The sequence below is a fragment of the Amblyomma mixtum genome, chromosome 10 (genome assembly GCF_055824585.1).
Source record: "Amblyomma mixtum isolate Tamu chromosome 10, ASM5582458v1, whole genome shotgun sequence".
NCBI classification, from domain to species: Eukaryota; Metazoa; Arthropoda; class Arachnida; order Ixodida; family Ixodidae; genus Amblyomma; species Amblyomma mixtum.
In genome coordinates, this window is record NC_143021.1 from 168,030,614 (window position 1) to 168,057,583 (window position 26,970).

A 26,970-nucleotide genomic window follows, 5' to 3' on the forward strand; every position below is an offset into this window, starting at 1 on the left:
CCCAGAAGGGTGTTTTGTGATTTCAATACACCTTTAACGTGGGGTGTTTCATGAAAGAACCAACCCGAAAATAATACAACTTGACCCAAAGGTGTTGAGGTGTATCACACGCTATTACCACCGAGCCACAGGAGTTTTATGCTTCTTACACCCCTACACCCTTCAGGAAAAAGCATGCAATGGGTTCATAATTTGTACCCACTTTTATTACTTTTCTTAAGCGTTCTTTAAATTTACCATTATAATGCCTACGTATTGCAATATACCTGTATTACTGGAGCTCTTCATAGCAGTAAACAGGCTGTATGCACCTAAGAAAAACGTTTATTGACAAAACTCACAAAACTGCAGAAATGTTGAATGTTTTTATTAGAACAAAACACATCCATAAAACAATGCACAAGAAGCTTCTCCAATGAATTCCTCACTGCCATCCAAAGAACTTAAAATTTTAAGGTACAACAGCCCCATACCTGTTGTTATTGGGTTTATGGTGCTGCAAGAATAAGGTTCTATTGCACTTACTCTACCTCCTAATTTTTCAGAGCAAACAGAATGAAAAATTCATGCCTGTGCAGCCTTCTATACCAGCCTGAAGAAGGCTTGGACTGTGACGCTAACTCCCAGGAAAAACCAAAAAAGCAAACTTAAGGCAGCTTATGCTGAACACCCATATTCCTGACATTATGGCAGTTGTGGAGTGAGCCGCAGTGGTAAGCCTGCTGAGTAGTCATCCTCCCTCGACGAACAGGTTCTCAGTCACCTCAGGATTGTCTTCGGTGAACAGCATACATGGTGTGTCTGCATTTCAGACAAAAACAGTAAAATATTTCATATCAGTTTACACTGCTCAATGGTCCTTATAAATGCCAACATATTGCTCACTAACAATGTGTTTTATAATGCATGCTAACTCTAACAGAAAGAAGAAAATCTGTCCAAGTGGCAAGCAGGCGCCAGCTGTTATTTTTTGAACCATTCCAAAGAGTCCACTGTGGTTTAGAAAAAATAGCTCTAAACGGCATTATATAAACAATGTTTTAGCTAAAAAGCTAGATGTTATGAAATGGAATGAAGGTGGTCAGGCCATGCAATTAATTCTGCACGAACTGCTACAAGCTAGTGCAAACCACTGGCCTGCCTGGCGGGTAAACTGATTATAAAAGGCACAAAACACCATGACAACAAAGGCGAAAATAGAGCACTTCAAAATGCTTTACAATAAACCGAATGACAAGTAATGTGCAACATTCACTGTAACAGAAAGCACAGTATCTGATCAAAGTCAGCAATACGACCCCTTCTATGGGAGTGGTCGGCTGCAACTAACGCAAAGCATGCATTCATTATTACACCAAGCAAGTGACATCTTGAAAGGCAGGCAACAGTGCTAAGTTAACATATCTCCCATGTCCGCAGCCAGTAAACTCAAAAATCCATCAAGAAAAATTTGCACAAGGCCACTAAACTACTACAAGAAAAGGAGCTCGGCCAGTTGGTGCATGAATCTTTGCAAAACCACGCAGGATAACAGGACACAGAAAAGACAGGTGCAGCGATAACTTCGGAATTCATTGTTTAGTTTGCAATGAATACAGGAACCATCATCCAAAATACAAAGAAGGAAAGTCATGGAATCGTCATTTTGTCAAATCTGTCATGATTATTTATCCAGGTAGTTGATTTCTTTTTCGTTAAAGTTAGTGATGATCTGCTTAAACAGGTTGAACAATTCTTATGTACTATGCACGTCTCTTACATTTCCTCAGAATTTTACATTGTCGAAAGTGTGATATACACTCACAGTCCGATACGTGTCTTGGTAGCTTGCTACCATATCCTTTCTCAGTATTCCGACATGTTTCATTAGATAAATGTTAACATGCTGGCCTTATTCTCAACACAGGACGCTCCGCGTGACGGAGGGATCTTGTAAACTAAGCCACTGTCGCATGCCATGAATTTGTCTCTGTGCTTCGTCTTATGCTGGGCTGTTTTTGAAGCACCTTTGCTAGGAGCATTGCATACTACGTTCAGCTACTTTCTGTGAAAAAGCAAATGAAGCCACTGCAAAGAACTTCCACAAGCTGCAAACGAACGTCAAGCCAACAACTTGACCAAACTAGGGCTGGTTGTGAAAAAGAGTTAGGGCCTATGCCTGAATGCCTTCTTTATGGCAACAACGCAATGATAACTGGCCTTTCAGAGTAATTGTCTCTGAACAAGGATCGTGGCAGCAACCCTTAGGGCAGTATCTGCAAGAATTGCTCTCCTTGCTCACCGTGGAAGACCTTTTCCTGGTAAAGAAGCCAGAAGTGTCCGCATTCCTCTTGAACAGCCGTCTAGAAGGAGTGTCTTCTCATTGTCATCAAGGACTAACATTACACGCTGCCACATACCACCTTGTTTGAGACGGTAAGAGAAGGCATTGATTCAATGGGAGCAGCACGATTCCAGAACCAATGCAGAATTAATGCTGATAGATTCCTCGAGCTGCTAACCATCTATTATTTTAGTTTAATGACCTGCACACACAGTGGCAAGGAGTATGCACCAGTTCCTGTGTTGCACTAATTCTCATTGTCCTGCTAGCCTGTCAAGATAGCCAACTATTAAAAAGCTTTGCATGACACCAATTTGATAATGACCTTCGAATTCTTGGACGGCTTCCAAGTAATCCACAAGCTTCATAAACAAGGGCAACACAACGGCATTGTTCACATATTCAAGACCTTCTCCGAAGTCCTTGCTGGAGGTACAGCTTCTCGATCTATGGCTGCACATCAGAGAGGTCCATATGTGCTGGTGTTATGTTCCACAGTCGAAAAAAAGACTGTTGCTACTGGCACACTAAAAAATGTCTCAAACAGATTGTGTACTGACTGTCGGCAGGAAAGCGTTGAGGCCCAACTAACATAGTTACCTGAAGCTAGTTTCCCGGATGACCTCGTCTGCAGCCTTCGCTTGAAGATAATGAAAGAAATTTGCTGATCCACCCCAACGAGGCTTCAGAAAGAAGAATGGAAGTTAGCTGTGACGGCATATGTGCATGGTATCAGCCACGCGCAAGAGAAAGTGGTCAGGCGAGCTGGTGTGAACTTACTAAACAAGGTGCCTAAGTCACTGCCGCATGCTGCGGATTTGACAGCCTTCTTTTATACCAGGCTGTCTTTGAAGCACCCTAGCTGGGCGTGTTGCACACTAAGTTCACACCAGCCTGCCTGACCACTTTCTTTAGTACGTGGCTGATACCATGCACCTATGACCTTAATCACCGTGTTGCCCGCTACCCTACTGGCTTCCACGTACTCCTCTGGCTCCCTGCACACCATGTGGGCCTGGGTGAGAAGCTGCTGCCTCGTTGCGTGGTTCCTTACCGCGTCTTCTCTTCAGGCAACTGAGCAATGTGACCTATGAAATCACGTCCCTGCACTCCCGCACTCTTCTCCCGGCCCCCTCCACAAAGCTCGTGCACGTCACCTGTCTTAAGCCCTACCATTCACACCACCTTAGGGCGCCCAGGGGCTGTGCTTCCTTCCGCGAGGCGGAGGGGGTAGTGCTACAGTGCAAGTCGCAAGGCGAAGAGGACGTTGTTTTGACACTGGGCAGTTGATGACATCAGAGACGCTGCAGCTAGCGCTCGGGGTGACTTGGTTTGGGGTGCCTTCTGAGTGCAACCTGTCGCGCCTGCTGCTGAGCTAAACCACATAATAATATGCTATGGCAGCTACGTTCCGTTCTTTCTGAAGCCTTTTAGAGGTAGATAGGCAAATTTCTTTAAACTGAAGCCAAGGCTGCAGATGAGGTCATCTGGGAAATGTCAGGTGGGCCTCAAGGCATTCTTGCTGACGGTCAATACACGAGCTATTTAGGATATTTTGCAGTGCGCCAGTAGCAACAGCCTTTTTTTCGAGAAGAGTTGAAATCTGGGTTAGTTGGTACATTATACTTAAGAAAAACCAGCCAAAAAGACAGGGACAAAGGAGAGACGAGGCACACACAACGACTGGTTTTTTCGACCCTGGGAAGTAACGCCAGCACATATGGGTCTCTACAAAGTACAGCCATAGATCGGGAAGCTGTACCTCCAGTGGCATTTCTTTGGTCAGCTCAAAGTTAGCAAGAACTTCGGAGAAGGTCTTGAAGATGTCAACAATGACTTTGTGTTACCCTTGGTAATGAAGCTTGTGGATTACTAAGAAGTCGTCCACAAATCGGAAGGTCGTTATCAAACTGGTGCCATGCACAGCTTTTTGATAGTTGGCTATTTTGACAGGCTAGCAGCACAATGAGAATTAGTGCAACGCTGGAACTGGTGCATACTCCCTGCCCCTGTATGCACACATCATTAAACTTTACATAGGTAGAACGGAAGTAGATGGTTAGCAACTCGAGGAATCTATCCGCATTAATTCTGCACAGGTTCTGGAATTGTACTGCTCCCATTGAATTAATACCTTCTCTTATCGTCTCAAGCAAGGCAGCATTTAGCAGCGTGCAATGTAAGTCCTTGATCAGAATGAGATGACAATTCTTCTGTACAGCTGTTCGAGAGGAATGGGGACACTTCTGGCTTCTTTACCAGGAAGAGGTCTCCCACGGTGAACAAGGAGAGCAATTCTTACTGCCCTAAGGGTTGCTGCCTTGATCCTTGTTCAGCGAAAATTACTCCGAAAGGTCAGTTATTGTTGCGTGTTTTTGCAATAGCAAAGGCATTCAGGCATAGGCCATCACTTTTCTTCATAGCCAGCACTAATTTGGACAAGTTGTTGGCTTGACACAAGTTTTTAGGTTTCGTTCTTCACTGTTTGGCGCTTGACCTTTTTTTGCAGCTTGCGGAAGTTCTTTGCGATGGCTTCATTTGCTTTTTTGCAGAAAGTAGCTGAACGTAGTATGCAACGCGCCCAGCAAAGGTGCTTCAAAAACAGCCCAACACAAGATGAAGCACCGAAAAAAATTCACAGCATGCGACTGTGGCTTAGTTTACGAGATCCCTCTCTCATGCGGAGCGTCGTATGTTGGGAAATAAGGTCAGCGTGTCAACATTTGTCTAATAGAACAAGTCGGCAATACTGAGACAGGATATAGTAGCAAACTAGCAAGACATGTGCCGAACTGTGAGTGCACTCACACTTTCGATGATGTAAAATTCTTAGGAAATATAATTAACAGCTCATGCCGAGATATAAGAGACGTGCATGACACATAAGAATTGTTTAACCTATGGAAGCACATCATCACTAACACCAACGAAAAAAGCAATTGACTATCTGGATAAATAATCCCGACAGATGTGACCAAATGATGATTCCATGACTTCCCTTCTTTTGTATTTTGGATGATATTTCCTGTATTTATAGTGAGCAAAGCAATAAATTCCTCAATTGTTAGTCAGCGCAGTACCTGTGTCTTCCTGTCAGTGCCCTGTTACCCTGCACGCTGCTTTGCCTAGACTAATATACTATCACACATTAAGAGATGAAGTCTACATCTGGAAAAAGACCACAAGGGGTTCCAAGCTGTTTCCTTTCTGGTTCGCGTTCCCTTTCTTGGAGGCATACATGCACTACGTAGTGAACAAAAGTACAAAGTAGATAAATAGAATTGATCATCTTGCAAATATCACTACTGTAAAATGGTGTTAAGAAATGGCCACATTCATCCTTAGGACAGATCTGCATTTCATCTGTCACTACATATGAAACATGAAACTACCAAGCAGCCAGGTGAATTAATACATTTTTCCCAGAAATTTACCAAAGGTACACACAGTGATACCATTCCAGTGGATCAGTTGAGTATGCTGCTCAGGAGCAGCAATATTCATATGGGGTGAATGCTAGCAGCATAAAATATTGGCAACGCAATACAAGTTTGCTTACAAGATGCGAAATAAATGGCATGATATGGAACCATTCCAATTATGCAAGCAGAAAAAATTGCATTCAACCTACACTGCAATATTAATCGAGCTACAAAAATAATATAAAGGCTTCTTCAAATCAGCGCACAGTTGGCATTTATATGTCATTGGGTCATTATTCCATGCCAATGTTCCAGGCTTAGCACTGAATCTTCGATTTCTTTAAAAAAATTCATGGCTTATTGCATTACTTAGGCAAACATTATCCCAGCTTGTTTTAGGCGGAGTAATTTTTTCCCGTCGTGGCCGCCATCTCATGTTTGAAAGTGATAGCCAAACGTAACCTTGCAAAAAAATTTGTAAAAAGAAACATTCTTACGCAGGACTATGAAGTTTCTGTTATATAAATTAAAGGTATTACATATCCAATGCAGTAAATTGAACTTATTTTGTTTTAAATAAAACATGTAATAAGTACAAAATATAAAAATTTGAAATCTTTTATCAAATTTTATGTTCTCACAGTAGTTATTCTATTTTCTAAGCTGTCGAGAAGGCAAAGGCGATAAAAATGTTTGAGAGAGCAAAGCACGTAAGGCAAGCCAGCGAAAGCATTCTAAAGTCGAGATAATTTGCTTTTTGTGACATATTCAGTAGTCTACTACATAATGAGGTGATCTTAATTAAATTATGAAAGATAGAAAGTTAAACAGTACTATTTAATGGCATTTATTTGGAGCTCTTTTTTTGTTTTAAGCGAGAAAACAACCTTAAAAGTTGAGTCCCTGCGTTCAACATCGACACTGCTCAGTGCTTCCTTTTCACTCCAGCACACTTTGCCACCAGCTGTAAATTACACAAAACCAGCACTCTGCTGCCCGAATACAATGGTGTGCTGGTCTTCGATGCCACCAGCTTCAGTAATAAAGAAACCTGCTGAAGGATAGATTTACAAAAAGTAAAAATGAAGTGGCCACATGGCAGGACGGCTCTCGTTCCTCGACACAAACAGTACTCAGCCGGGAAGCACTTTAACGGCATTGGTGGAAGTGTGAGGCCCCATGCAGCAACAGAAAGTATTCAGAGGCCATAGAAAGGTCAAATACTGATCCTCTATAAGCTGTTTACATGGGCGGAGAAAACCATTAAGAGTGTCGTAGCCCTCTGGGTGCTCCAACAAATGATTCAAGAAAATAAAGGTGAACTGACTAGGCAGTTTACAAAAGTGCTACCATTAAAACGAATACGCATTTTTCACCACATCAAGCCTTTATCTTTCTCTCAATGGTGCATGCTGGACTTAAGTCATGCTCAAGTTTAAACTGACAAAATTTGAGCGAACATGCCAGCAGACTTCTCAAAACCAAAATATGAGGAGCATCCACATAGAGCACCATGCAGCAAAGCTTTGTGTCTTCTTGATGCCGGCTCTAGCATGCACCGCAGTGTCGAGCAAGCAGCCAGCAATGCTGGGGTTGAAGGTAGAGACTCAAATTGCGAAATTATTTTCTCGCCTAAAACGAAAATTGCTCCAATTAAAATTTTAGAAATGTCGCAGCCATTAGAAAGTAAATGAGGCCAACCTCACTGTGCAACTGGTGGCTGAATATGCCTCAAAAATAGAATTTTTTTCAGCTGACTGACATGCCTCGCGTTTTTTTCATCTCTGAAACACTTTTATTCCATCCTTTGCCTTTTGGATAACCCGGAAAAATGGTTTAAATGACTTATGAGAACATAAATTGGATAAAAAATATCAATTTCCAATATTTTTGTACCTTCTTTCATGTTTTATACATGAGTCCAATTTATTGGATATGAAAGCACATCCTTTATTTACATGAAAAAGTTTCAGTCATGCGTAAAGCGTTTATTTTTAACATGTTTTTTTGCAAGACTTAGCTTTGCTATTGCTTGTAAACATAGGATGGTGGCCACGACATGAAACTTCTTTTTCTCTGCCAAGAACATGCTGGAAAAATCTTTGTCATGGTAACAAAATAAGCCATGATTTTTTTGTTTCTTTAAGAAATCAAGTGCAGTCGAGTGCAAAAGTCTGGATAAGGTGGCGTGGAATCACCTTATTCAGTATTGCACAGCAACAAAATACACAGCCTACTTATCACCAGGCATATAGCAGCTTCCATATAGGTCAATATATTGGCTGGACTTTAAGAGGCTTCTGTAACACTAGAAAAATTACAATTGCAAGTTACAAAGACGACACCAATCTGAATCTTTACATTGTACAGATGTATAACCCTGACACTGAGAACTCCCACTCCCCTACTTCGATGGTGGCATTGTTCCTGCCAGTCTACCTAATATAGTCCCCGCAATATCATAATGAGTCGAGCATTTTGCCTTCTGTAGACGTGAGCAGCAAAGGAGACTTAATGCTGGTGATAACAAACATAAGCATCCGAAGAGTTTGGTAAGCTTGCAAAATTTAAGCTTGTTCGGTTCCAAAAAGATGCAATAGCAATCTGAATGGTCATTCATTCAAACCATGCGAATGCAATTGGTAAAATGGCTTTCACAATGTAAAAAGTTACTTTCTTGAACTAGTCGGTACATGTTCGTCAGCATGAAGGGCACAGCATGGCAGTAATGGGATGAAAGAACTAGACAGACTCGGCGCTGACTGACGATCTAAAGATCGCCACAAAATAAACAAGTGAAAAACGGGCACAACCAACATTTTTTTTGCAACAGTTTGCCTGCTTGCAAAACATGTGGCACTGCATTAAAGATTGTCTGCAAAGGGCAAAAATGCTGGCGAATAAAAACAAAAAAAGTGTTTAAAAATGTAGAAAAACCATTACTCTGCCGTCTAAACTGCTGAGGTAGCCTAGTTATTTGCATGTGAGCACAACAGTAGGTTTGCTGATGCATTTGTCTTGCTCCTGACGGATCAAACGCATCAACAAATCTCCCGCGTGTGCTGGTCCTTATGTAAGTGTACAGTATGGTTGGCTGAAAGCACAGGCGCAGTTTACACATGACTGCCAATATATGACCATATTGCTTTCGGGAGGTGGTTTTAAGGAGCTCTTGTGTTCGCTCAGACAGTCGTTTAGGCATCTCCTGTTTGACTGATACAGCCCGTTCCGCGGGATAGCTCACTTCTGTGCGCCACATTTTTGGGGCACTTGTACATAAGAGAATTCTTGGTTCTTTTCGCATTCTGCAGGTGCCAACCCTTCACAGTTGACACTCTTGCAGAGACGTTGCAATTTGCTTCGAGCTGAGAATACTACTCGTGCACCGGCCCTAGCTCCTATTCTTTTCAAGTTGTGAGACACGTGTGAAACGAGATTGTTGTTGATGCGTTTGATCCATCAGGAGCAAGACAAGTGTGTCAGCAAACATTCTTTTGTGCTCACACGAAAAGAGCAATACTTGGGGACAGCTTTCTGTGGCTATGCAGTGGAAGCTATGAGGGCATGGCTTTTACAAGCGTGCCTCTTATCACACCGTCACGAGGGACAGAGATAGGTGTTTAAGCTGGCGGTGCGTGCTCGTACCTTCCACTGCATAGCCACAGAAAGCTGTCCCAGACTATAGGCTACCTTAGCAGCTTAGAAGGCAGAATAGTGATTTTTTCAACATTTTTTATTCTTTTGTTTTTATTCGCCAATGTTTGTTTTGCTTTATGTAGTCAATCTTTGATGCAGTGATACGTGTCGGTAGTGCTAGTTTTTCATCTATTTATTGCCCATGCTCTGCGCAGTTGAAATAATTGTGATGCCAGCTACTGCTACCTCAAAAAAAAAAAAGAACAGTGGGGTTATGAGCCACACAGTTAGCTATTCTGCTTTAACATAGACCGCACTGGCATAAGTGACTGTACAGGAAATAGAAGATGTATTAAATCCAAAAAGCCATTCAGCTTGCTCTTGCCTACATCTGTAAGTGTGCTCTTGGTGCCAGATGTCTCACAAACTAACCCTCTAGGCTTTCTATGCCACCGTTATCAATGGCTTTTAGTTGATTCTAGCTGCAGCTAACTAACTTGAATGCTGATGCTACAGTAAGGGTCTAGGTTTTTTTTTTAATTATCACTCTTGATTGTCTAAGTATTCATACCTGCTTCTGCATTGGGCTTCTGACTGGCTTATTTAAATGAGTGTACCTGCATTATATTTGTCATACTGAGACCCTTACATATGCCCACATATATTTAGTTACAAAAGCAGGCCTTAAAGTGAGCACCCAGTGAGTAGGGGTTCTGTTTTAGCACAGGATTTTATTTTGAAGCACTTTTTGTAACAACCCATTTTCCATTATCAACAACTGATAACGACAATGTTTAGAAATTCCCAACTTCATGACACACAAATAAAGATGCACCAAGAAGCTCTAGTTTTTGTCCTAATCCTATTCACATCATACAAAACAAACCCATCCACACATTTGGCACTTCATTTGCCGTCTCTTGGAATCCACTCCGTTGGTCCTCAAGTGTAACGGAGAGGATTCCAAGAGAAGGCAAACGTAGCAGTGGGCGGCAGGAAGTTAGGTGGGTGGATGAGGTGAAGACATTATGCGGTAGCACACTTTTTATCACCAAATGCTAGTGCCAAGTTTGCAGGGATATGGTAGCCGCAGCTGGCAAAGGCGGTCCTTTGCCCTGCAGTGGGTGTAATCAGGATGATGATGATGATGAGAAAACTACGTTCAACAACACTCAAACTGGTTTGCAATAACCCTATGCTGACAACGAACTAGCAAGGATGTACAAATAAATGAGGGCATGGTAAGGCTATGTACCCTGTTTCATGAAGCAGCTTGATGAAGGAAAGAAGGGAAAATGGCCCAAAAGAGAACCAAGCATACAACATAAAAAGAAGCTCGCAGCAAGAACTAACACGCACCTTTGCTTCCATACTGCTCATGAATATTGCCCAGCGGCAACAAGGTGCAAGCTGTGGCTGTGGACTCCCATGTGGATGTAGATGTTTCCCCCTGCAGACATCCATTTAATACGATCACGATTACAGACCGCCAAAATTCAGAAATTAGGTCACTATGGCCAAACAATGAAGCTTTTAAAAACTTGAAAAAGCAAGCTAAATATACCTAGCTGGCACAGCACAGGATTCTTTTATCTGGATGACGTTGTAAAAACAATTAAAAACGAAAATAGATAGCAGCGTCAACAAATTTATGCAAAAACCTGGTCTGATGCAAAAACGACCAGCGGTCAGCGCCTGCAGCACACAAAATTGAAAGCTTATCTCAGACGTCCCGCTGACGCAACGCATTTTACGCAGATATACAGAATAGACCTTACGCACGGGCGGAAAAATTACCATGTGCAGATAAACCGTAGGACAACGAATTTGACCAAATAGCGTTAAACGGCTTTAAATTTGACAGAACACACATACTAGAGCTCTTAAGTAGCATGAGGCAGTACTTTGCAACATTCGTTTCGTCAGAACAAAAACAGCTCTGAGTGGAATGATTCTCGGCGAACTCTGTTCAGTGCTGCTTCTCTTCCTGGATACACGGAAAGAGCTGCCTGTCTGCAGATCTCAGCACTTTGGTAATAGAAGCGGCAAGCCTTGAGGCCGCTCTTCCGTAAAATATGCTTTGAATAATGCAAACCAGCATGCATGAAGACATAGGATTGCTTACCATTCGAGGCAGGTGCGTAGCCGTGCCGAGCTGAAGTACGTCTCCAAACCCCCGCAACGCTCGTGTTTTTCATTAACGCCGACTTCAGGACAACGTTTCTACATTACAAATGCATTGTGGTGCATAAACACGCTCACATTATAACTTCGCCCTTGCTTCCTGATATCAAACCTTTAAAACGTGAGCGAGCGTCGGCCTTTCTGCCAATCTACAACAAAGAAACGCATTCGGCAGAGCCTCCAAAGGCTGCTTCTGTTCCGATACGTGAGATACGAGTACATGGACAGCAGTAGAACGAACCAACGCACAACTCCAGTTATATATGCACAAAAAACACTTCAGTTCAATGCGGTACCTCGGAAAATGCGGTCGAAAACGCAGTTCACGTCAACCACTGAAGCCCGCACACCACGACGCCGCGGCCACACCACGTGACACACAACAGGCGGGTACATGGAGGAAAGAAAGAAGGGCGGGAATAAATCAACAAAGTCCCGAAGGTACCGATGGCCGCCTAGCGGCGGAAATGCAGTTCCAGTTTCAGTTTTGAATTCAGTTTATTGGGCTTTTTACAGTGCGTACGTAAGCCAGAATGTATTTGCAGCACCGGAACAGCATACGCAACGATTGCCAACAGTTACCAGCTACGGAAAATGCGAAGTGATTAAATTAGATATATTTCTTCGGATTCAAAAGTTACCATGAATTGGCCCCTTTGCCGTTTTTTTCTTTTACGTTCACTCCAGCGGCTGCAATTCGGTAGTGGCAAAATATATATTAAAAAAAGTGTAGCCTATATCGTCGTCGAAAGTGGAGGAAGCATGAAATGTATGGCAGGCAGGTCGTAGCACATTTTAGGACGGCGGCCTCACCGTCAAGCGACACCTTCGAAGCGCCGCACAGGGATGGTGCCAGGGCATTCGTGGTGAGGTAGCTCAGAGAGGTAGAAGATGGGCGGGAGGGCGCTAGGTTATGATGGATAGGCATAATGCCCCTAGGCCTGTGGCATTGCTCTTCATAAAATTAAATTAATCAACAAAACGCAGCGGTGATTGAGAGGAACACAGAAGGCCGAATGCGTACTGCAAGGTCTGATCGCGACAGATGTTTCTGCGGTCAAGTAGACCTTCGGCTCCCTTGGCGGTCTCATGGGCCCGCACAGCGTGCTTCCACTCGCGGCGCGCCTGTTACAAGATCAGCGGGAGGATGGAAATGTTCGCTTAAGGTTCTAAAAGTTCCAGCTCATGTTCTATGTCCTGTGCGCTGCTGTGCGTAGACGATGTTCGCTAGTTTGTCCAGAACGGAAACCGGAAGCACTAAATGCCTAAATTGTCCGTGTGTTGTGCGAATGTCAGTGCTCGTTATAGGACCCACGATTGCCGAAAATAATATGTAGTCCTCCACTACGGTGTCTCCGATAGCTCAGGTTTAGCTTTCAGACATTAAACGCCGTATACCACAGCATTTTTTTGTAATGGGTTTGCACAGGTACCTACTGCTACTCGTTCAGTTTTTGTTCTCCTCCCTTTGATCTTTGAGCTTCTCAAGCTCTTCTGGGAACCTAATTAACTTCAGGTCTCCATAGTTACCTTTCTTCCAGTTGACACAGAGGTTGCTTCAAGAAATTGCTAATTTGGGTCTTGTTGTTTGTGCGTAGTTTCGTGTGTAAAGTAGAATGATTTCGCGTAGACAGTACTCCGTTTGAAACATATACAGGATGTTTCACGTAACTTGAACCAAGGATTTTAAAAAAGCGGTACACCGCAGCCAGCTGAAACCAACGATGCACTGTTCGCCATTATGTCGCGCTCCTCAGAATATTTTTTATTGCGCTTAATTTGTTAATTAACTAAGATGAATTATGCAAATTTTCAAATATTCACTTTAGTGCCAAGACCGTTACGTTAGGTTGTAGAGCAGATTTATAAACAACCAATCCAGTTCATTGTAGCATCGTATCTCATACGGGGTCCTTTTTTCCGGCATCTAAAAAAAGCCCGCGCGTCAGCACTTTCTGCAGCGGCGCGGCGGCCGTTCACTTCGCCACGGTCAGCGGGCACGCTGCGTTTGCTCGAAACGCCGTTGAGAGCGCTGCAATTTGGTAGCGCACAAGCGTAGTCACATGGTATTTTTTCATATTTCGCGGGCTTTCTTTAGATGCTGGAAAAAATGACCCCGTATGAGATACCATGCTACAATAAACTGGATTGGTTTTTTATAAAGCTGCTCTACAACCTAGCGTAACGGTCTTGGCACTAAAATGAATATTTGAAAATTTGCATAATTAATCTTAGTTAATTAACTAATTAAGCGCAATAAAAAATATTCCGAGGAGTGCCACATGATGGCGAACAATGTATCGTTGGTTTTAGCGGGCTGCAGTTAACCACTTTTTTAAATACTTGATTCAAGTTACGTGGAACACCCTGTATTATCGCAAGACATTAACGTAATGATTTTTCTATTCACTGCGATGCAGTCGTAACAGCTTCACCTTGATATGGATTCAGTACAGGAGCACGTTATTATCAAAACAAGCAATGAGCACCCACATTCGTGGCATAGATATTATTCCAGCAATTTTTATTGGCATTTGTAATAAAATCAATAACTTTTTTTTTTCAGCTGCGAGTGAACCAATATTTTTCTCGCCGCTGCATGTATGTTCTCGGCTGCGAAAGATGTAAACCATGCCTCAAAGTGCAATCCTCAAAAGCGCATACTATCGCCCCCGTCAGAGCGTTTGTACTGCCTTCATAATTAGTTAAGTTGGGATCGCCATGTGGAATGTTGCCGTAACAATCGCGTCGATGCATCAGTGAAACGTGGATAAAATGCCGAAAACGCATGTTACTGCTTCACACGTGCACGTGTTGTTGTCACAGGAACCACGCCAACATATTTTGTCCCATAAAACACACGAGCTACAGCTATATTTTGTTTTTTACATTTCCCTTCCCCAATTAGTCGGCATGCATAACTGAGGTGAAGCCAGCTTTACATTTTTTAAAGGAACACCCTTGCTTGCACTGGGGGGTTTTTTGGCCATATGCACCCGCCCCTAAGATGCTAGGTTGCAGGACGGGTGCAGGACGGGTGCACGAGTAACAGAAACTCCTATTTTTTCGGGTGCGGGGGTGTGTTAGTCAGTTTGTTCCCTTTAAAGGTGTGAAATTTTTTACAGTGTAGTTTTCACACTGCCAGCATTATCGGGCGGGGGAAATCTAAGCGTGAGCTATTGGAGGCATTCCTGATCAGAAAGAGTAAGCAGAAATGCGTCAGTGAGCCGTCCGTGATTATCACCGAAAAGGAGTGCAAGTTTTTATCATTATAGTAGCAATTTCACCATGTGGTGCGCGAAGTGTATTGTCTGTAGGGTGTGTGCGCAGGCAGGAAATTCTTTTAAAATGAGCAATTCTTCATCGCAATAAATCAGTTGCAAGTCCAGCGCTCTGGTGTGTGCCTTCTTTGTTCTTGTCTTGCGTCTATTTTCGCTTGTTCCCTTTATATGGCCTATAAATATTTTCCATCAGCATCTTTAATGTGTTCCTGCTTTCTTTGATTTTCCTAACCAGCTTATATGGTTCCAGAATTTTCTTGGCCCCCCTTTATTTGCATCGCAAACTTCAGCCAGCCATTTACCAGAGGACTGCTTCATTTTAGCCTGGACGAGGACCTGAACTTGCTGTTTCTTTTGTCGATAAGATTCCCACTTTTCGCCCATTTCCTCTTCAGATAACTGCGCCTTCTTTGCTTCTCTGTGTTCCCTTGAAGCCACCCGTCGTTGTTCGATGGCCTCCTTAATTTCCATATTCCACCAGCTTCGTGGCTTCCTCTTTCCTCTCCAGCGGTTTACTCCTTTCACTTGTTTAATTTTTGTAGCGATGAGCAGTTCTAACTGATTATAATCCCACTTTTCAATGGGGCGTTTCTCGATTTTTTCCTCTATGTCGGCTGCTATTCGCGCTATTTCTTCGTCATTTAATTTTGCGTTGTCTTTTTGACTTCGCTGACTTCTCTTTTGACTAGGGCTCCGAACTGTAGACTAATACTTTTATGATCACTTTTTAGGCTGTACTTCCTCTCTTCGTCTATTTCCATTATTGCGAGCTTGCTATAGATGCCCTGCGACATTAGACAGTAGTCAATGGTTGTCTGCCTTTTACGGGATTCCCAAGTGATTTGTCCCTTATATTTAGTTTCTCTATTGGCAATAACTAGGTTGTGCCGCTCCCAGAAGTCTAGCATTAACTTCCCGTTACAATCTGTGTGTCCATCCAGATCCTCGATGTGGCCGTTCATTTCTCCAAGCAGACTATTATCGGCACCGTCTCCAATCTGCTTTATAGTGGAACAGGTGTCCGCCAGATCTCTTAACCAGAGCTGATTCTTTTGACTCTATGTTTTCTTCACAGCATTTAATTTGAGAGCCATTTATTTCTACGTTTACTTTTTGTATTTTGCATCTGAGCCTTGTATTTATTGCTGTATTTTGTGTTACAACTTGTATTTAACATTTTTCAATTTTGCTAAACCTGTTCTTTTTTGCATATATTATGTATTCGCCCCTCCTGCTTGGGCCTACTGTAGGCCTGCAGTATGTTCTAAATAAATAAATAAATAAATATCGTCATTGAGGCACTTAAGTAGATCCTTGTTTTCTTGGCGGCATTTGTGCCCGGTCCCTAAATAAACTACCCCTAGCCATGTCCTTTTGCCAGCAATTGTACCTGATACCCAGACATGTTCTTTGCAAGTTGATTTTATTCTTTGCCAATTTGTTCCTTGATGTATCAGCATACCTACTTCTCCTCCCTTTTTCTCCGCTGTTGTTCTGTTGCACCCTTCCCAGATAACGCCATAGATTAAGGTGGAACATCTAGATCACTCGGATGTGTCTCGCATAGAGCGTACACACCTACTGCTTCGTCCTTTAACTGCTGTTGTATTTTTAGTCATTTCGCTCTCTTTCTACCCCCTTGCATGTTTATGTAACTGATCCTGGCGCTGAATTTCTTTTTCGTAGTTTTCTTTCTGGGCCTCCTAGTAGCCATTTTATTGGGCTCACCCGCCATTGTTACATTTACTACTTCGCTTCTACTTACCCCTACGCCCTGAGCCACCGTGGACCCCCCAAAAAAGCTACCGCTCGGCCTCCCAGGCGCCAGCCTCTCTCTTCTCCTACCCTTCACTGAAATGGATGCCATCTCGTCTAAAGCCTCTGCCCAAGCCTGCTCTGTGCACTTCCTTGTTTATGTCTACCACCTCAAATCCTTTCTCGAGGCTTAACTGCCTTATCTCTCGATTAAGATTCACAACGTCGTTAGCAACCTCTCCATTCCTTCCTTGTACCTCCGGCATTGTACACACCACGATCTGCGCTTGCTGTGCTATCGCCCTTATACCGTCAACTCCCTCAGCTAATCTTTTCCCTACTTGTGCGGCGTCACCATTCAGGACATCATTTAGCCCCGCCGCTACCACTACCAAGTTACGCCTTGCAACATTTTCGGAAAGTTCACTTTTTGTCTCTTTCAGAACATCGTCCATTGTCCTTCCTGGCAACACCCCGACTGCTACCCGCCTATCACCCTTCACGCGGTCCAGAATAGCTCTTTTGCAGCGCCCCATGTTTGAGTCACCAGCGATAAGCACTAGGGTACTCTGCCACTCCCTCCTAACTTCCGGATCTTGCTGCCTCTTATCAGCGACTGTGACCTCATTCCCTGGAATTAGCTCGTTCCCCTTCTCTGAATCGCCTCTAGACTTCCTAGCTGCCACCTGTGCGCAGCTGTTCCTGCCTGAACATGTCCGACTTACTTGCTTATCGCTGTCCATGCCAGTGAGAGCCCCATCCACGTGGCTGGCGCTGGAATGTCCGCCGACAACAAGACTACAACAAGGCTAATTTTCTTGCTATTGTCACGTTGTAGTGACGGCAGTCCAGCGGTCAGGAAGACACCAGAAATACTTGCAAACGAAGCTCTTTATTTGGGCTGACTTGCGCCCGCAAAAGAACTGACTCACTAGGTGGCGGCGTAAGCAACAAGCCTGCTCGTCAATCGTCGAACTATGAATGCCCGCCGCTCGCGGCATCGCTCAATTTAAAGCCGGCAAAGAAACTTCCAGATAGCAGGATAAAGTCATCTACAGTAATCTGGAAAAACCTAGATGCAGCCTTTCATGGCTGTGATCAATCGAGATTATTAGTGATGGTTCAACAGCGTAAACACACACAGACCAAGAAGGAGACAAAACACACACAGCGCTGAACTTACAACTGATTTTTTATTAGGAAGAAGCATGTCAATCTACACCAACTAGCCCAATCTGCAGTTCTTTTACAGTGACATGCTTCTTCCTAATAAAAAATAAAAAATCAGTTGTAAGTTCAGCGCTGTGTGTGTCTTGTCTCCTTCTTGGTCTGTGTGTGTTTGCGCTGTTGAACCATCACTATGAATCTACACCAACTAGCCCAATCTGCAGTTCTTTTACAATCGAGATTAGACTGGTCGCTTCTCGCGTCACGAACAAAAATGATAACAGCCCTTTCCTGCAGCCTTGAGCGTGAACGAACAAACACTACAATGATACGTGGCATTACCCCCCTTCCAAAGAAGCATCGTCTCGATGCTTTAAAATGAAAATAAACACGGAAAATGAAACTTCGAGTCCTTTAGCGTTCATAATATGGCTTCAAGCGTACGACATGTACGACTTCCGGGCGTGGGCGGCGTCGCTGAGTTGCAGTCGTGGCGTCGGAGATGACTTCATAGTCGAGGTCACCGATGCGACGGAGAACCCTGTACGGGCCAAAGTAGCGTCGCAGCAACTTTTCGCTCAATCCACGGCGGCGAACTGGCGCCCATATCCAAACCCGATCACCTGGCTTGTAATGCGTATCTCGTCGGCGCAGATTGTAGCGTCGGGCGTCGGTGTGCTGCTGATCTTGAATGCGAAGCCGCGCAAGTCTTCGGGCTTCCTCGGCGCGATCAAGGTAGGCGGCGACGTCGAGGATGTCTTCGTCGGAAACGTGCGGGAGCATTGCGTCGAGTGTTGTCGTGGGCTTCCTGCCGTATACCAGCTGGAATGGGGTAAACCTGGTTGTCTCCTGGACGGCAGTATTATAAGCAAAGATCACGTAGGGCAGAATGGAGTCCCACGTCTTGTGTTCGGCGTCGATGTACATGGAGAGCATGTCTGCGATGGTCTTGTTCAGACGCTCTGTGAGTCGGTTGGTTTGTGGATGATAGGCAGTGGTCCTCCGATGGCTTGTCTGGCTGTAGTTTAAAAGGGCTTGCGTCAGCTCCGCTGTAAACGCCGTTCCTCTGTCTGTGATGAGCACTTCCGGGGCGCCGTGTCGCAGGAGAATTTGTTCGACAAAACATTTTGCGACTTCTGTTGCGGTACCACTAGGCAACGCTTTTGCTTCGGCGTAGCGGGTCATGTAGTCGGTGGCCACGATGATCCACTTGTTTCCTGATGAAGAGGTCGGAAAGGGGCCGAGGAGGTCCATCCCTATTTGCTGAAAGGGCTTAGTTGGCGGTGGTATGGGGTTCAGGAGTCCGGCTGGTCTAGTCAGAGGCGTTTTGCGTCGCTGACACTCACGGCACGTTTTCACGTAATGGGAAACGTCGGTAGCTAGCCGTGGCCAATAGTACTTCTCCTGGATGCGGTGCAACGTGCGAGCAATCCCGAGATGTCCTGCAGTCGGCTCATCATGACATGCCTGCATAATTTCTTGCCTGAGATTTTTGGGCACGACAAGAAGATGCACTGTGCTGTTCGGCGCGAAGTTCTTCTTCAGGAGGACATTATTGTGAAGGACGAAGGACGACAGTTGCCGCTTGAACCCTCGGGGAGGCGATGCGGTCTTGCCTTTCAGATAATCAACTAGGCTTTGCAAGTCAGGATCCGAGTGCTGCTGCTGCGCGAAACTGCTGGCGCTTACCGGTCCTAAGAAAGCGTCGTCGTCTTCCTCTTCGGGTGCTGCGTCGACAGGAGCTCGTGACAAGCAGTCTGCATCGGAATGCTTGCGGCCAGATTTGTAGACTACATTTATGTCGAATTCTTGAAGACGCAGGCTCCAACGAGCAAGGCGGCCGCAGGGATCTTTCAAATTGGCCAGCCAGCACAGAGCATGGTGATCGCAGACAACCTTGAATGGTCGTCCGTATAGGTAGGGGCGAAATTTGGACGTGGCCCAAATAATGACGATACATTCTTTCTCTGTCGTCGAATAGTTGGCTTCGGCTCTCGACAGTGAACGGCTAGCGTACGCGATAACTTTCTCCTGTCTGTCATTTTTCTTAACGAGGACCGCTCCTAAGCCCACCCCGCTGGCATCGGTATGAACTTCGGTTTCGGCGTTTTCATCAAAGTGCCCGAGCACAGGAGGGGACTGTAAGCGGCGCTTCAGCTCGTTGAAAGCTTCCTCTTGTGGCGTTTCCCATTTAAAAGGCACGTCAGCCTTGGTAAGTTGAGTCAAAGGTTCAGCGATGCGCGAAAAGTTTTTGACAAATCGTCGGTAATAAGCGCAAAATGCAAGGAATCTGCGTATAGCCTTCTTGTCATTAGGCTGTGGAAACTCTGCGATCGCAGCCGTCTTCTGGGGGTCTGGGCGAACTCCATCCTTGCTTACGACGTGACCAAGGAACAGCAGCTCCTCGTAGGCGAAGTGGCACTTCTCTGGTTTCAGTGTCAGGCCTGAAGACTTGATCGTTTCCAGCACTATCCGAAGCCTTCTGAGGTGGTCTTCAAAGCTTGAGGAGAAGACAACAACGTCATCTAAGTAGACTAGGCAAATCTGCCACTTCAAGCCTGCGAGCACCGTATCCATTACTCGCTGGAACGTCGCTGGGGCAGAGCAGAGGCCGAATGGCATCACCTAGAACTCGAAGAGTCCGTCTGGCGTGATGAACGCAGTCTTCTCGCGAACTCTTTCGTCGACTTCAATTTGCCAGTAGCCGCTCTTCAGGTCCATCGATGAGAAGTACTTAGCGTTGCATAGCCGATCCAGTGTGTCGTCGATGCGGGGGAGGGGGTAGACATCCTTCTTCGTAATGCTGTTCAGGCGGCGGTAATCGACGCAGAAGCGAAGGGTGCCGTCTTTCTTTTTCACTAGGACAACTGGTGCTGCCCATGGGCTCCTTGATGGCTGGATGACGTCGTCACGTAGCATTTCCTCAACTTGCTTGCGAATAGCTTGGCGTTCTAGCGGCGATACGCGGTAGGGGCTCTGTCGCAGTGGTCGGGCGTGTTCGTCTGTGACAATGCGGTGCTTGGCAAGCCGGGTTCTTCGCACATTCGATGCTGATGAGAAGCAATCGCTGTACTTTTGAAGAAGACTGCGTATTTGGTCTTGTCTGCTCCATGGTAATGATGGGTTGATATCAAACGTTGGTTGATGGCCTTGGTCAGATGGTTCTACGGGTTGGTCGGGTAGGGCAAATATGTCTCTTTGGTTAGCAGCACCTGGGCTTGGCCATTTCGGATTTGGGCGACTCCCCTTGCGACGCCCAGTCCTCGATCAAGGAGTAACTGGGTCTTCCCCTCGACGACGCCTTCGGCAGTTTCGACGTCTCCAGTACCTATGCAGGCGAAGACACTTGATCGGGGCGGCACGCTCAGTACTTCGTCAAGGACGTTTAAGGCAACGCGATGAGTCGCTGTCGTCGCTGCAGATATGGCTTTGTCCGTGGAAAGCTTGATCGACTTGGGTCGAAGGTCGATGATCGCCCGATGTTCATTCAGGAAGTCCATTCCTAAAATCACGTCTCGCTAGCATTTCTGTAGGACCAGGAAGGTTGTAGCATAGGTTCGCCAATTTACTGTAACTCTTGCGGTGCAGCGTCCTGACGGCGTAATAAGGTTACCACCTGCGGTGCGGATCAGCGGGCCATCCCAAGTTGTTGTCACTTTCCTGAGTCGGACAGCGAGTGGCCCGCTCATGACTGAGTAGTCAGCTCCCGTGTCGACCAAGGCAGTAACCGCGTGACCGTCGACCGTAACTTCAAGATCACTTGTTCGCGTTCTCGTATTGTACGTTGTCTTCGGTGTCCGATCTCGGCTTCGTCGAGTAGTGGGGCTGCGGTGGGCGTACTCCGACGTTACTTCACTGGGCAGCGGTAAAAGCTTCAAGTCTGGCCGCGTCGTCGTCGTCGGTGTTGTCGTCGTAGTCGAGGTATGGTCTTGAGTAATCGTCGATGGAGGATCTTTGTCATTGCGCTTAGAAGCAACCTGACCTCCAGAGGCTGCTTTATTCAGTTTAACCTTCGGGGGTTGGGGGAGCGTCCACGCACGACGTAACCTCGGTTAGGAGATACAAAGAGTGGTGACGATGGCGACGGAGAACGTGACAGGCGGCTCGGCGATGAGCATCCTTCCCGACGCAAAAACTCCTCGATTTAGGCTGGCCGCTGGCCGGGTCGGGGTCGTGGAGCGTCGTAAGAGAACCCTCGGATGCCCAGTCTTCTGTATGGGCAGTGGCGGAGGACGTGACCGGCTTCGCCACAGTGAAAGCATAGTGGGCGCCGCTGGTCGGGAGTTCTCCACTCGTCGCATTTCCTCGGCTGAGTGCGACGCTCGTAGGTCGGGCGGGTTGGGGCGAGAGGGCGGCGGTCCAGCGCAGCTGGCTGAGAGCGATAGGGGCTTGGGTCCCGTCGTCGAGGGGCAGGACGGCGCACAGCTGCGGCGTAAGTCATGGCTGGGGGCTGCAGAGGTTGCGTGGGTGTCGGCACCACACCCAAGGCCTGTTGAACCTCGTCCCGGACGACGTGAGTGCGCGATGAATGTTGCGGCTGCGTTCCCATTGGCAGCAATCGTTGGAGCTCTTCTCGCACAACTTGACGGATAACCTCCCGCAGGTTATCGTTGTTAACGGTGTCCAGGCAGTTTGCTGAGAAGACGCGCTGCTGGCGGTCACATTGGCGGGCTCGGGCGTCAAGGGTTTTTTCCATTGTGGATGCCTCTTCTACGAATTCCGCGACGGTTTTCGGTGGGTTGCGGACGAGGCCGGCAAAGAGTTGCTCTTTATCTCCTCGCATAAGCAACTTCACCTTCTCTTCTTCGTTCATGTTCATGTCGGCACGCCGGAAGAGAGGCTTCATCTCCTCAGTATACACTGCAACGGTCTCGTTTGGGTGTTGTATGCGAGACTGTAGCAGCTGCTGGGCTCTCTCCTTTCGCACGACGTTTGTGAAGGTCTTCAGAAGCTGTTCCTTGAAGGCTTCCCAGTTGGCAAGACTGGCTTCCTCATTCTCGAACCAGACTCTTGCTGGTCCCTCCAGGGCGAAGAAGACGTACCTAAATTTCATGACATCGTCCCAGTTGTTGAAGACAGCCACACGGTCGAACTGCTCCAGCCATTCTTCGGGGTCGGCGCCAGGCGAAGCGTCGTAGGTTGGTGGCACCCGGGGCTGCTGCAGAATGATTGGAGTGGTCGTCTGGGGCAAGGTCATGATGGACGTTGGTACTTGCTTTCGCTTCCGGGTAGGGTCCGGCAGGGTCCCTAACTCAGGTGCGTCCCCTTGCAGGCGTCGGCTTGCGCGGTGGACTGGACTCAGGTCCTGCGGTAGATGACTCAGAGGGCTGGCTTCACGCCTTGTTGGGGGTGTCCGGAACATGAAAGGCTACCCAGCACCTCCACCAGATGTCACGTTGTAGTGACGGCAGTCCAGCGGTCAGGAAGACACCAGAAATACTTGCAAACGAAGCTCTTTATTTGGGCTGACTTGCGCCCGCAAAAGGAGCCCCGGAAGCGATGCCAGCCTCTTCCCCGTCACCTCAGATGGCCCCTGTGACGCGCCTTTCAGCGCGGCGGAACTGAACAATGCGCTCGCGCGATGCCGCCGTCGCTCGGCGCCCGGGCCGGACAGGGTGACTTACCAGATGTTACTTACCAGGACTTACCAGGAAGCCGCGAAGATATCGCGGCTTCCTGAGCGGTCGCACCATGCGTGTGAGATTGGGGGGGAAACTCTCCGAGCCTCGTCCGGTGGACCTGGGCGTGCCGCAGGGCTCTGTTTTGTCACCATTCCTGTTTAATGTGGCCATGTCGGTGGTGCCGGCCTGCCTTCCCACGGGCGCCCAACACCATGTGTACATGTCCATATATGCAGATGACATTGCTCTGTGGTGCCTAGGGCCACCGGGCGAGGCGCTCCGCTCGGGGTGCCTTCAGGGAGCCCTGACCGCAATCGACGCCTGCTTACCCGGTCTCGGTCTGTCAATGAGCGCGAGCAAATCGGTAGCCATGGCCTGCGTTTCGCGCTCCCGCGCGCGCCTAACGCCACTGTCACTGGATGGGACTTCTATTCTTTGGCGAAAAACGGTGCGGTACCTCGGCTTGGACATCGACCAGCGTCTTTCTTTCCGCCCCGCGGCGACCAAGGCCTGTTTGCAGATGAAGAGGATCACCGCCGCCGTTCACAAGCTCACCGCTCGAGGCCAGGGCATCTCGCAACAAGCCGCGCTGCGTCTGTACAACGCCGCAGCCTTGGGGGCGATGCTGTATGCATTGCCGCTCGTCTCGGTGCGCAAGCCATGTTGGACGAAACTGGAGCTCCAACATAGGAAGTCCCTGCGCGTGTGCCTCGGTGTACCGCGCACTTCACAGTGCGCCGCAACTCTAGCCGAGGCAGGAGCGTGGCCACTTCAGCTCCAAGCCGCGCGCAGGGCTCTCAATCATATTGATCGGCTCCACCGCGCACCAGACGGCGGCCCGCTGCTACAGCGCTTGCGCACGCACCCTCGATCACGCATGGGTGCGGCGTTGCTCGAGTACGAGGACCTCATTGAAGGCTCGCCCCCATACGGCACCTGTGCGCCCTGGCCTGCTGCCTCGGAGATACAGCGAGAAATCGTCGGCATCGCGGGAAAGCGGAGCACACCCCCCTGTGCTGTGCAGCAGCTAACCGGAGCCGTCATGCACGAGGAACTAGAGGACCATCTACCGACGGCTCAGTGGTTCGCGAAAGCTGCTCGCTCGCAGCGGCCGCCACCATCCCTGCCCTGCGACTGCACCGCCAACAGCACACCAACTATCTGTGCTCCTCCACCACGGCGGAGCTGGTGGGACTCCAGCTCGGGCTGGAACTACTACTCACCGTCGTCCCTCCGCCGCCCAAGTGTGCTGTTTTGTGACTCCCGCGCCGCCCTCAGCCGGCTGCAGAACATCGGCCGTGGTACACCGTTAGTGCGCGCGATCCGAGCGTGCCTTGCGCAACTGGCGCAGCTCGGATGTGTTGTGCGTGTACAGTGGGTGCCCGGTCACTGTGGAATTCTTCTGTTACCTGTTAAGAACTGTTACCAACTAGCCCAAACCAAGCTACTGTTACTGTGGAATCGCCGGCAACGAGGAAGCTGACGACCTCGCGACCGCCGCACACCAGCTACCTCCCAGCAACCTACGTCTTGCGCTGGAGGACGTGCGTGCGGTCATTCAGACTCATCTCCGACGGCAGCACCCCGATCCCCGCATCGCAGAAGGTGAGCGCATTCATCACATCACCGGCTGTCGCCCGCTAACGCGGGCGCAGCGCGCAATGATCCTTCGACTGCGAATTGGATGCGTGTGGCCCGGGGAACGACGTGCGCGCTATGGGTTCGCGACGAGTGCAGTGTGTGTCGGGTGCGGTGCTGACGAAACACTCGAACACTTGCTACTTCGGTGCACCGCGCTCATAGATGCCCGTCGCGACATGCTTGCGGCCTACCGGGCGCTGGGCATTCTCCCAGACTCCCTCGCAACGTTATTGTGGCCGCAAGGCAGTGCGCGCACCCGTGAGCGAACAATGGTGAGCCTCTGTGAATTCCTCGAACAGGCGGGCTTGACGTCCCGTCTGTTCTCCGCCAGGTAGTTACGCGCAGTGACGTGAACGCTCCGCGCGTGCTACCTCGGACGATGATCAGCTGGACGCCCCCACTCCAGCTGTTTTGTGCTATGTGTCGTGCGCGTGTGACGGAGCAGCGTTCGCTCAGAGCTCCACGCGCGTGCGCGTTGTACATATGTATATTTTATTCCTTGTAGATATGTAAATAGTCTCATTGAAAGTGTACGCCTCCCCCTGTCCTTTCTACTGTCCCCTCACCACTTTTCTTTCACTTCTACACTCTGCCTGCTATCCTTTATTTCGCTGCCCCAGCTCAGGTGCTTCCTGTCGCGATAGCAGATGCCGGGGCAGCAAACACTCTCTTACCTTCCGTTTCGAAATGTAAATATAACCACTCACCACTGCTGGAAGCAGATCTTGTTCGAAGAGAATCGCCGTAACAAGTAGTGAGGCCTTGACATCTCGACTACCCCCTTCGGGTCTGACGTGTAATGAATATTGTTTCATTCGCATTGGCAACAGAAGTGGCTTACGGAAAGCAGCACCTTTTACCTTCACGGTAGACAATTCTCCAATTCCTCAAGTAGAAAGTGTGCGTGTTCTAGGTCTTCTGCTTCATACATCTGGGACTCCGTGGCTAAACGCGACCCGTAAATCGGCTCACGCTACTCTCGGTCTGATTCGACGCATAGCTCTCTGGCGGAGCGCGTTTTGATACTGCCCGTCAGCTCGTGCGCCCCATCCTCCAGCCGCAGATAGTGTACCAGGCGCAATTTCATCGCCTCACCCGCCGACAGTGGGACTCCCTTGAATCAATCAATCGGGAGGCTATGCGCGCCATAACTTATCTTCCTCGTATCACACCCATACCCATTCTGCAAGAGTACGCTCAACTTAATACATTAAGTGAAATTATCTACCAGCGTGAGGCAAACAGAGCACGCAAGATGTCTCTCTCAAGAGAATTTTATTGGACCCCGTGGTTACACGATAAGGGACCACAGTCCCTCAAAAAATACAAGAGTACAGTTCGCGACTAGTGTCGCTCGATTACGGAAAAGCGATCACTCAAGACACGACGGCGACTCCTGTCGCCCTGCAAACAAAAGTCATTCACTGCACGTAATAATGTCCACAGTGTCCATAATGTCCGGATGCCGCGGGGGAAGCACGCTCCCTAACTAAATAAGAAACGCGCAACAACACCGCGCACTGCACACACTCAATAAGGCAGGAGCCGTACGGTCACGCGGCCCCTGTCGACGGCGATGAAGCGAGTGCTCCAACGCCGAAGGAACTCTTCCTCGGGGAGCATCACTCGGTCCAGGCACGCCTGTTGGAAGAGGCGCGCCCGAACCCGCTGGCTCAGCTTCATCGTTTACAGACTCTTCCTCCATGGTCATACTGTCAACTCACAGACAATCGCTCCTCTGCTTCGACGCCGATATCAGCCGCCCATCTTCCTTCAGGGTGCATATACACCGATGCATCACACACAGCACTGCAGGGAGTTACTGCAGTTTACAGTCCCCCCCATCCTCATCTTAACTACCGCGCTACATATAGCGCGGATACTTGCTCCCCCCTTGCCTTGGAGCTTCAGGCGATACACAATGCCATTGCTTCCCTTCT

At 47.7% G+C, this 26,970-nt stretch overlaps 1 protein-coding gene and 1 long non-coding RNA gene across 3 annotated transcripts; one reads left to right on the plus strand and one right to left on the minus strand.

Annotated features, from left to right (window-relative positions):
• Positions 1 to 346: 346 nt before the first annotated feature.
• Positions 347 to 11,931, minus strand: LOC149327679 (uncharacterized). 2 transcript variants are annotated; one of them, XR_016286132.1, is made up of 3 exons: positions 11,507 to 11,931; positions 10,741 to 10,831; positions 347 to 801 (listed from the first exon to the last, which is right to left on the minus strand). It is a non-coding gene; the product is annotated as an uncharacterized LOC149327679 (long non-coding RNA). The 2 variants fall into 2 exon arrangements; XR_016286133.1 differs by lacking the exon at positions 347 to 801 and adding an exon at positions 7,883 to 8,053.
• Positions 11,932 to 23,558: 11,627 nt separating this feature from the next.
• Positions 23,559 to 25,365, plus strand: LOC149327680 (uncharacterized). Its single transcript, XM_089564952.1, has 2 exons — positions 23,559 to 24,701; positions 24,823 to 25,365. Exons 1-2 carry the CDS (start codon positions 23,559 to 23,561, stop codon positions 25,363 to 25,365), a joined length of 1,686 nt encoding a protein of 561 aa, XP_089421078.1.
• The last annotated feature ends 1,605 nt before the right edge of the window (positions 25,366 to 26,970 follow it).

Excerpts from the sequence above, each read along its gene's own strand:
- LOC149327680 (XM_089564952.1), top strand. The coding sequence starts at position 23,559 with ATGTCGGTGGTGCCGGCCTGCCTTCCCACGGGCGCCCAACACCATGTG. Across the intron at positions 24,702-24,822 it reads TCGGCCGTGGTACACCGTTA|CCCAAACCAAGCTACTGTTA; the intron begins GTGCGCGCGATC and ends GTTACCAACTAG.